At 40.6% G+C, this 10,560-nt stretch overlaps 2 protein-coding genes across 3 annotated transcripts; one reads left to right on the top strand and one right to left on the bottom strand.

Annotated features, from left to right (window-relative positions):
- The first annotated feature begins 5,918 nt into the window (after positions 1–5,918).
- Positions 5,919–7,190, top strand: LOC9659384 (ervatamin-B). The gene is made up of 4 exons (XM_024670079.1): positions 5,919–6,363; positions 6,429–6,661; positions 6,727–6,867; positions 6,922–7,190. Exons 1-4 carry the CDS (start codon positions 5,919–5,921, stop codon positions 7,126–7,128), a joined length of 1,026 nt encoding a protein of 341 aa, XP_024525847.1. The 3' UTR covers positions 7,129–7,190.
- A 19-nt stretch (positions 7,191–7,209) lies between these two features.
- LOC9633609 (formin-like protein 20) lies at positions 7,210–10,543 on the bottom strand. 2 transcript variants are annotated; one of them, XM_024669631.1, is made up of 9 exons: positions 10,433–10,543; positions 9,706–10,370; positions 9,585–9,633; positions 9,415–9,520; positions 9,249–9,359; positions 9,130–9,204; positions 9,013–9,082; positions 8,322–8,967; positions 7,210–8,291 (listed from the first exon to the last, which is right to left on the bottom strand). In XM_024669631.1, exons 2-9 carry the CDS (start codon positions 10,363–10,365, stop codon positions 7,330–7,332), a joined length of 2,679 nt encoding a protein of 892 aa, XP_024525399.1. In that variant the 5' UTR covers positions 10,366–10,370; positions 10,433–10,543; the 3' UTR covers positions 7,210–7,329. The 2 variants fall into 2 exon arrangements, with proteins under 2 accessions (XP_024525399.1, XP_024525398.1); XM_024669630.1 differs by having other exon boundaries at positions 7,210–8,967.
- Between the last annotated feature and the right edge of the window lie 17 nt (positions 10,544–10,560).

Raw genomic sequence — 10,560 nt, 5'->3', positions numbered from 1 at the left:
GTAATCATGTAGAACATCTGGAACTTCTGTTGGGCAATTATAAAGTGCCACAAGAACTTAAAACTCTCATAAAACCACTAATATAGTTATTAATAACCATGATTGAAATAAAACTCAAAGTCCTGGCAGAAATCAATTAATTAAAGACTCATAATGAACTAGTTGCAACTTCATATGTAGTGCCAAATGCTCAAATTAACTTCAAAGCCATAACTTTGAATAAAAGCAAGGGACATTAAAAGCCACTATAGTTCACAAAGCACTATTATAGTAAATAATACATTCTGTCTCTAAATCTTATTTCCAACCATCCTCTAACACCACTGTTAATTTAAACACATGACCATCAAACATCTTCTTTATAAACCTCTAAGATTTGTGTTAATTCAGATTTCAGATTTATAAATTTTGTCCTCATTTAGCACCAGGAGGTCAAAGTTATTATGCTCATCCTTTATATCCTTTTTATCCCCTCATTGAAAGAGAAAAAATTTTGAAGCACTAATTCTATTTAAACTTGTTATGATTGTCTTCACTCTGCTATTAATATTTGGCCTCACTCCACTATTGCATCTATTTAACTTCATTATATTGAGGCTAGATATTCCATTTGGACTTATTATATTCATTTTCACTCCATAATCTATGTTTTTTTATATTCGCTCAATTACTATATTTGCTCATCTGACTCTTATATATATATCCCTTTTAACCCCTCCTCTAAAGAAAAAAAAGTTTGAAGCATTAGGGCAAAACTTAAAAAATTAGAAGAAACATCTTAGAAAAACAAAAGTAGTTGTTAATGCACAAATAGGGAAATAAAAAAAAGAAAGCTTAAAAACATATTATTAACAACTAAAAACCATTATAAAGGCTAAATACACTTACTTTTTTTTCAAATGGTAAATTAAATAGCAATGGTGGTAGAGATTAAGTATAATGGTACAAAAGTTGTAAGAAAACCTAGTGCTACTATTTATAAGTGAATTGACTTACAAAGCACACAATAGAAAAAAAAATTATAAAATTCCTAAAAAGCCAAAGATTTAACATTGATTGAGCAAAGTAACTTAAACACTTTATACTTCTAGTGCACTCTATCTCTCTCCCCTTAAGTCAATTAAAAAAGGAAAAACTGCTTGATAAAAAAACCCTTAGTAGTTATTTTATCCTTAATTTATGCCCTAAAGTTCCAAGGATCTATAATGATAGTATATCCAAATTTCATCTCATGATCATATACACTACATTCACCCCATCTATGTTCTCATTAATTATTAACTAAAACCTCTACTAAGTTAAGGGGAACCAACACCTCCATTGATTCATCCCCGCTCCATTTTTGCATTAAATCTACCAATCCTTCTATTATGTAAATTAGTTATTTCATGTGAAGTAATTAGTCATCTATCCGTACTACATCCCATGGTACATATGCCTAATACGTATGATTTCAATTTTGGGGGTAAGAATATACTTTGTTCAAGGGTATATTATATTTTAAGTAGTCACTAATCAATATGAATTAAACTTGTATCATTTTTTTTGATACCACATATAACACACTTTATCTTTTTTTTCTTAAGCCAACTGAAAAAGAGGCAATTGCTTAATGAAAGAAACCTTAATAGTTATTTTATCCTCATTTAACCTCTAAAGTTCCAAAGATCCACAATGATAATATATTTAAATCTCATCCCATAATCATATATACTATAATGCTAAAGATGGTACAAGCAAGACTTGATATCCAAACAAGAAGATAACCTTTTTGATGAAATTTTTTATGTTTACCCAAGATGGTCAAGGAAATTTCTCATTTATCTGTAAATGGTTAGATTTTTTTTATAGCCAAATGTATATCAAAGCTACTTCATAAAGCATATAGAGTTCATATAGATCTTACAATCTCCTCTAAGGAATCTACTCAAGCTGGATACAACTAGTGTCATTTATTTGGAGAGACTAGAAGAGTTGCAATCTATTTATATTTTAAAAGTTTTGGGAAACTTTTCCTCAAGAAAAGGTAGTTTCAGCATTACCATCATTTGAAGCCATGTACACAGGCATAGCCAAATATATAAAATAATAATCTTGTGCTATATATACTAAAAGCTTGCAAGAAATAGTCAGAAAGAGAAATAATAAGTACATCACTATCATGTTAGATATACTCCAAATCAAACCAAGTGTTGCTTCTATATAATACAGAAAATTATGTGTGTGTGTGTGTGTAGCTTTATAATAAATAGTTTTTACAAAACAAGTGCTTTTGAAAAAATCGATAGTAAATTTTTTCAATATAGTTTTCTAATAATTATGAATTATTCTTTCTGGCTGTCCTAATAAAAGTGCCTAGAATGATTTTATAAGGGGCTAATTATGTCCATGATAATAGTTCATATTATCTAGGTTCTTAATTAAAGATGTGGATCTGGATACAGAAATTAATATTATGATATCGACCACTTATATGGTATTATATACTAATGCATAACTTTCATCCTAGCTTTGATATCACATATCCAGGTAGATCGTTATTAATATTACTTAGGATGTTAAGAGAGGTTATAGAGATTTTGAAATGCTAAATTTTGGTATGAGGTTTACCATTTCTACTAATGATAAAATTGATTTTAAAATAGCTTTACACTCAATAAGCAAAACATTTACAATTAATGATAAAGATATTCAAAATTTTCAGGAGATTTCCTTCGATTCCTAATCAAAAGTATTCTTTACATGTGCAGTTAGATTGTAATTTAGTTTTGTGTAACGATAAGATTATTTTTTAGACTTAATACTAATAATAAAAGAGAAAATTACTTTTTAAAGGTGCAACCAATGGCATTAAATAATGGAGCTGGTCATAAATACTGTATGACAAGCTTATATTTGGAGAGTTCTAAGAAGTAATTTATATTTGGCAAAAATGATCTTTCTTTGAATAAAAATAAAACTTATTGTTCCTTTTCTAGGGTCTATAAGTGTTATAGAATTCAGTTTTTATTTAAATTATTGAATGGTTTGTTAAATCTAAAATATTATCTACTATACCCTTTTTCTTGTTTTGTTTTAAATAGAGTTGCATAAGAGGTAGCTTGTAACATCTCTTTTACGTGGCATATGCCTCTATAACACTGCCACTAGCCAAACCTATACCTTAGTATTGAGGTTTGGCAATTACCCATTCAAGTATCTATCTTAAAGCTTGCAGAGTGCAAACATAATATATAGAGTTGTTTGGTGCCCAACTAAGAAGCATGGATGCAAAACATTGTTCCTTCTCAGTCATCTTGCAGGCAATTTACTATTTAAGTTTTAGAGCTGCCATTTCATACCTTTATTATTAACGCAAAAAGAAGATATTTGAAATGTAAAAATGTAGCATAGAACATAACTTACCTAGTGGTAGAGATCATCGTCAAGGCTTGCCAATAGCTGTAAAGAGGTGTCGGGAAAATCAGTGCTTGTGCTGAGAGAGATGCCAGTGTGTTTGTCCATCATTACAGTGTGATAACTTGCTCTTTTCAAAGAATATAAGATGGATAGGATATCCATTTGAATTTTAACTTTCACTTTAAACTTTTGTGATATATATATATATAAAACATATAGCCCAGTGCTTTTTTAAAAATGGCTTCTAGTATCCAATCTTTTATTTTAACAATCATGATTTTTTTTTCTTCAAGTAGTTTTTCTGTACTAATAGAACGGGATGATCGGCGCACCACTACTCTAGAACCTAGAGTGAGGGATTTGATATTAGAGGCAGTAGCTGAAACAATCAATTATATTCATGATGGTACCCCATATTATACTGCATTCTCTATTACAGATACTAATTTATATACAGGAATTACTATTACATTATCTGCTTTAAATCGAAGGCTTCCATGGTATTATATACCGATGTGTAGCCTTCTTCCCAGCTTTGGAGTCACATATCCGGGCAGATCTATAAGATTAATACTATTCAGAATGTTAAGAGAGGTAATACAAAAAGATTATGAGATGCTAAATTTTGGCATAACTCAATATATTGTAGGTAGGTTTACCATTTCTTATTCAATTGGAGATCCTGTTGATGTTGATGATGATGACATTAATCTTAAAAAACCCATGCACTCAATAAGTAAACCACTTGTAATTGATGAAGGTCAGACTGATGTTGATTGCACATGGAGGTACACATGTATTAGAAGTTTAAAAGATTCTTCAAAATTTTCAAATTTATATAGTGGGCAATTTCTCCAATCTACTAATATGAAGTATTCTTTACATATGCAATTAGATTGTAATTTAATTTTGTATAAAGGTAAGATTATTGTTTGGACTACTAATACTAGTAATAGGGGAGAAAAATGCTTTCTAAGAATGCAAAGGGATGGAAACCTTGTAATATATGACAAACTTTTTAATGTGATATGGTCATATAATATTTATTGGAAGAATAAATGGCAACCTATGGCATTGTGTGTTGAGAATAATGGATATATTGCTGTTTATAACACTGTAAAGCAAACTTGTGTTTGGAGAGTTCCAAAATAAAACAAAATTTGTTAGATTCTAGCAAAGATTTTCAATGTGAATCTGGATCTGGATCAAAGAGCAAGAACACATTATGTGCTTTTAACCTTTAATTGCTTTGCTTTGCTTCATTGGCATTTAGTTCTTTTGCTTTTGGGCTTTGTCCTTCTCACAACTGTTTTCTCCCTGATGCATTGCAAAGGATTCTAAGGTAATTTGTCAATTCATTTTTAATAAGAAAATACACAGAAACACTTGGTTTTATTTAAATTATATATATATATATATATATATATATATATATATATATATATTGTAAATATAAGTTTTTTGGTCTAATATGCTATGGTATTTTTAATATTTTTAAATATTATATGATTCATAGTTTGGTTACATTCCAATGGATTTTTTATGTCAAAATTATTTTCTTGTAAATGTGAAAAATAATTTATAAAAATCTTGGACAAACATATATATACATACATACATACATATATATATATATACATATACACATATATATATACATGTTTCTTGGGCTACCAAATGTGAGAATTAGTGTTGTCTAAAACACTAATGCAACCATTGGACTTTCACTATATTAGGCAGCAGTGCAAGATTCAGAGGGAACTTTCCAACCTTAGCTTTTACAGCATGCTGTGCTCCTCCACTACCTGGCTTCGAAACATTCACTGCAAGTAGGAGATCTACACATACTTCTCCAGTAGAATCCTTCGACATGGCTGCTGCGGGATGCGGTACATGTCCTGTTCTTAGAGCCACTTAGGATCTTGAGCTTGTACACCATCTTCATCTTGCACAGAAAGAGTGGAAAAGCTTTAGGGATTTTTATTCTAGATGGAGAGTGGGAGAGTGATGAATACAACTGGTTCCCTGCGTGATTGTCACTCGCATTCTTTGAATTAGGAGGAAAATTACAGCCGTAAAATGTCTTAGTATATACTTGGATATTTTAGGTATATTCACAGGCTTTCTCAAAATGTAGGTTATCTGAAAGTTCAATCTTTGAACGTTGATAAATAGAAGAAGATGGAAGTATGGGGAAACTTGTAAGCTAGTCCACTTTGGGAGCACGAAATGTTGAAGAATGTGTGAAGGGCTATGTTGTTTTTGTTGTGAATGCCATTAATATCAGAAACTGGCTCACGGGAGGTAACTTGCAGCATCTCTTTTACGTGGCTCGTCTTCCATGCTTCCATCGCAAGGATAGTTCAATCCCGAGCCTCTATAACACTGCCAAACCTAAACCATACGTACATAGACCCGTCATCCCTATCAACTTTGCGATAAAAATAGACAGGGTCGGAAATTACCCGAAGCTAAAATATTCAGTATATAAGCTCACTCGTGGCAGTGCGAAGTCATCCATGGCGAGCAACATGATAGCTTCGACCTTGATCTTGCTGGTGGTGGTAGGAGCAACACCGTTTGCGATTGCGCGGCCAGCGGCTCTGGAAGATGGTCGCGCTCTAGAGATCAAGAACATGTTCGAGGATTGGGCTGCCAAGCACGGCAAGAGTTACAGCAGCGACTTGGAGAAGGCTCGCAGGCTGATGATCTTCTCCGACACTTTGGCGTACATCGAGAAGCACAACGCGCAGCCCAACACCACCTTCACGCTCGGCCTCAACAAGTTCTCGGATCTCACAAACGCCGAGTTCCGAGCCATGCACGTCGGCAAATTCAAGCGCCCGCGCTACCAGGATCGCCTCCCGGCCGAGGACGAGGACGTGGACGTGTCGAGCCTCCCGACCAGCTTGGATTGGAGGCAGAAGGGAGCTGTGACACCAATTAAAGATCAGGGCGACTGCGGTATGAATCGTATTTTTTTAATCTCTCTTCCATTTGGCCTTGTGGGTGATTCGTGTGGTTCACAGGGAGCTGCTGGGCTTTCTCGGCGATTGCATCGATCGAGAGTGCACACTTTCTGGCGACGAAGGAGCTCGTTTCTCTGTCCGAGCAGCAATTAATGGACTGTGACACGGTAGATGCAGGATGTGACGGTGGGTTAATGGAGACTGCGTTTAAGTTCGTGGTGAAAAACGGTGGTGTCACCACGGAGGCGTCCTATCCATATACAGGATCTGTGGGCAGTTGCAACGCGAATAAGGTTGGTATATTTTACTAATTATTTCATATTAAAGCTATTATTGTGTTTTTTGTTCTTTTGGCCAGGCAAAGAATAAGGTGGCGGAGATCACTGGTTTTAAAGTCGTCACAGAGGACAGCGCTGACGCCCTGATGAAAGCAGTCTCCAAAACTCCCGTGACCGTTAGCATCTGCGGCAGCGACGAAAACTTCCAGAATTACAAAAGTGTAAGAAAATCTCAAATATTTCATTTAGAATCAACTCATCACATCGTTTTCCAGGGAATTCTTTCTGGTCAATGCGGTGATTCGCTAGATCACGGAGTCTTGCTCATCGGATATGGAACCGAAGGTGGGATGCCCTACTGGATCATCAAAAACTCATGGGGAACTTCCTGGGGGGAGGACGGATTCATGAAAATCGAGCGAAAGGATGGAGACGGGATTTGTGGGATGAATGGAGACTCATCGTACCCCACCACTTCGTAGAGAGAGCTCTTTAAATTAATATAACCAATTTAGATTATAACACAAACTCTTCATACACACAATTTATCCAGTTAATTAATATTAAATATATACTTTGTTAGAACTTAATTTATATACCTTTAACTCATCACATAAAATCAAAAGAAAACCTCTTGAAACAAAAGACTAGCAGAACTTTACTAGTTTCACTAGTTTGGCTACTTAGAAGAGAGGCTGCTCGTAAGTGGAAGTTGGAGAAGATGGAGGCCTGGGCGGGCGATTTGGCGGAGGGAATGGCGACACTCTCTCTCGCGGAGGGATGGGCTTGGACTCCGGCGGCGGTGGTGGCGGCGGTGGCACGTACTTTTGCTGGTGAGGAGGAATTAGCGGCTTTGGTGGAGGAGTTGGCTCTGGAGCTGGTGCAAATGGAGAGTATGGAGAATACGTCGGTGTAGAGCTCTCAAACGATGGTGGCGGCGGTGGTGGAGATGGTGGCGGAGGAGTGGCGTTTTGCTGGTATGGAGGATACTGCGGTGGAGCTTGACTTTGGTATGGTGGCGGCTGATTGTACTGCTGCTGCTGGTATGGTGGCGGAGGAGCGTTTTGATAAGGTGGCGGTGGAGAGCTTTGCTGGTATCCTCCCTGGCTGTATGGACTACGCTGGAAGTGAGGCGGCGATGGTGGTGGTGAAGCGCTTTGGAATGGACTTCCGGGCGGTGGCAGACTCCCGGGTGATGGTGGAGCGTTTTGGAAGGGACTTCCAGGTGATGGTGGAGCGGGACTTCCAGACGATGGTGGTGGCGGAGCGCTCTGGAACGGACTTGGTGGAGCGCGTTGGAATGGACTTCCAGCCGATGGTGACGGTGTTGGCGTGCCAAAAGGAGGCGGGGCTTTCTGAAACTCACTTGGTGGTGGTGGGCTCTGGAACTGGCTTCCACTTGGTGGAGACGCTGGTGGGCTCTGGAACGGTGCGCTTTGGAAGGCCGGTGGAGTAGTCGTATTTGGCGGCGCTGGAGTGCTCTGAAACGGACTTGGAGGAGCCGCTGGAGTGCCCGGGAACGAGCTTGACATTGCCGGAGAGCTCTGGAACGGGCTTCGAGATGCCGGAGGACTTGAGAACGGGCCTGGAGTTGCCGGAGGTGTTTGGAACGGACTTGAAGTTGCCGGAGGTGTTTGGAACGGACCTGGAGTTGCTGGAGGTGATTGGAACGGGCTTGGAGTTTGTGGAGCGCTTGGCGGAGGTGGCGTCTGTGAGAACGAGCTTTGAGTTTCCGGAGCACTAGTTACCGGGGCACTCTGAAACGGGCTTGGAGCCGCCGGACTCTGGGATGTTGGAGCGCTGGAGCTTGACGCTGCTGGAGCAACCGGAGACTCAGTTGCAGGTCCGGACGTACTCTGGAATGGATTTGAAGCAGCCTGAAAGTTACTCGAATAACCAGAGGTAGTTGATGGTGGTGTTGGTGCTGCTGCTGACGGAGTTTCTGGCCCTGCTGCTGACGGAGTTTCTGGTCCTGCTGCTTCCGTTTCTGTGGCTAAGGCTGGAGTTGAAGATTCAAGGCCCGTTAAGGCTGACGCTGATGCTGCTGCTGCTGCTGCTGCTGATGCTGCTGATGCTGCTGCTGCTGCTGCTGCTGCTTCTGCTTGTGGGGGACTCTCCAGCTCGGACGCTGGTGCGGCGGGAGCTCCTACTTCAGAAGCTGTCACTGGAGGCGACGGTGGCGCAGCAACTGCCTCGGCTCCTGTCCGCGGTGCCATCGATGGCGCCTTGATAGTCTTCTTCTCCTTAATAACCTCCAGCTGCTTGGTGGCCTCTTCTATGAAGGCCTCATAGCCTTCTATGTTTCTGATAACAATGTCTATCTGTAAATCACACAGTTTAGATGAATCAAGCACGAGTAAGGTTACCTGTGTAAAGCCTTCACAATTTTCCTTGAGAGTTCTTAAACCAACTTCCGCTCCTTCGATGTATGGATATCTAGATAACCAGTAGCCAGTTATGTTTACTCATCACACATTTCTTACCCATATATACGGCAAGACAGAGGCGGGAACGCAAGATTTACCAAGTTTTCTTTCCTCGCAATATCCAAGGCACTCCTGTGATCCCAGTTAGCTAAGTAAAACCGAAGAGAAACTCTCACTTGTAAGCCTTGATGAGGCTTTCATCAGATTCTCGGACGTTCGTCTGGTCGTTCTTCTTATATACTGGCCCAACCGTGTGAATGACTCTTGAAACAGGAAGATTAAATGCCCTGCACGTACAGGAACACTCCAGGGATTAATCAACGTCAAAAGTACGTGGACAACCTTGTACTGATAGCATCTCCAACTTCGGCCTTGATTCCCTGAGGAGCAACATCTGGAAGCCTCTGTGTGGCATCCAAAAGTCGAGAACCAGCAGCTTTGAAGAGCACTACAGCGAAAAAAGAAATAGGCATGAAACACCAGCAAACACAAGAAAACATAGATAAGCTTACCAGCATTCACTGCCGGGCCAGTATTAAGTCGCTTGTTTGCAGGAGCAATCTGCCAAGAACAAACAAGGAATTAGCCTCCAAGATCACATCGAAAAGAGGATGAAGAGAACGATATACTGACCACCGCATCCGACTTCCCATCCACAAACCACTTGGACAAATCACCGAAGTATATAGTGCAAGTACACGTCGGGGAGAGCCGGAAGTGCTCGCGCTGGAGAAGCTCCGTGGGTGGCGGAGGCGGAGTGAGCCACTCCATCACCTTGGACTTCTGCTTGGTCGGATCATACGGCCTAGGAGTTCCAGGCTTTGGCCGCGGCGATCCTGGCAGTCCCGGTATCTGACTCCCAGGAAAGTTTAACCCCGGCGAGGAGCTTGGAGGCCTGGCGGACGTGAACTTCGCGTCGGTTGGAGCATTGGGTGCTATGGCCGAGGGTCTTTCGCTCGGGAAAGCGTTGGTCTCGGTAGCAAAAGGCCCTGGCGGTGGAATGGCCGGAGGAGTTTGCATCTGTGGATTGCCCGGCATTGGAGGCGGCGGAGTGGCGGCGTTGTCGAACGGGAGAGGCGGCGGCGGAGCATTGTTTCTTGGCGGGACTGGAGGATTCTGGCCAAAGCTACCGGAATAAGCTGCGCGAGTGGTCGCGGACATTGTTCTGGAGAGGAAGAAGGCCTCCTTTGGCGCCGAGAAGGCGAGGCTCCCAATCCTGCCATCGCCAAACAGGCAGGAGGAATGCGTTCCCAGCGGCGGCAGCCCCCCGAGCTGCGTCACGGCATGCTGCATGATTTCTACACCAAAATGCGCGCTATCAGAATCGCATTCTTCGGTCGAATCGCGAGCTTCGTCATACCTGGAGGAGGGATTTTGAGCGGCGAGAGAGCGGCGCCTCCTTATCCTCGCACCACGCGCGCCCGTAGGGCAATGAGGGCTTTGTCAGGGTTTATGGGAGAAGAAGATAAGCAGCGGTCTCGACGGTCA

This window comes from Selaginella moellendorffii, unplaced genomic scaffold, assembly GCF_000143415.4.
Source record: "Selaginella moellendorffii unplaced genomic scaffold, v1.0 SELMOscaffold_5, whole genome shotgun sequence".
In the NCBI taxonomy this organism is placed as follows: domain Eukaryota; kingdom Viridiplantae; phylum Streptophyta; class Lycopodiopsida; order Selaginellales; family Selaginellaceae; genus Selaginella; species Selaginella moellendorffii.
Note: the sequence above shows the minus strand (reverse complement) of the source record. Positions and strands in the feature narration are given on the sequence as shown.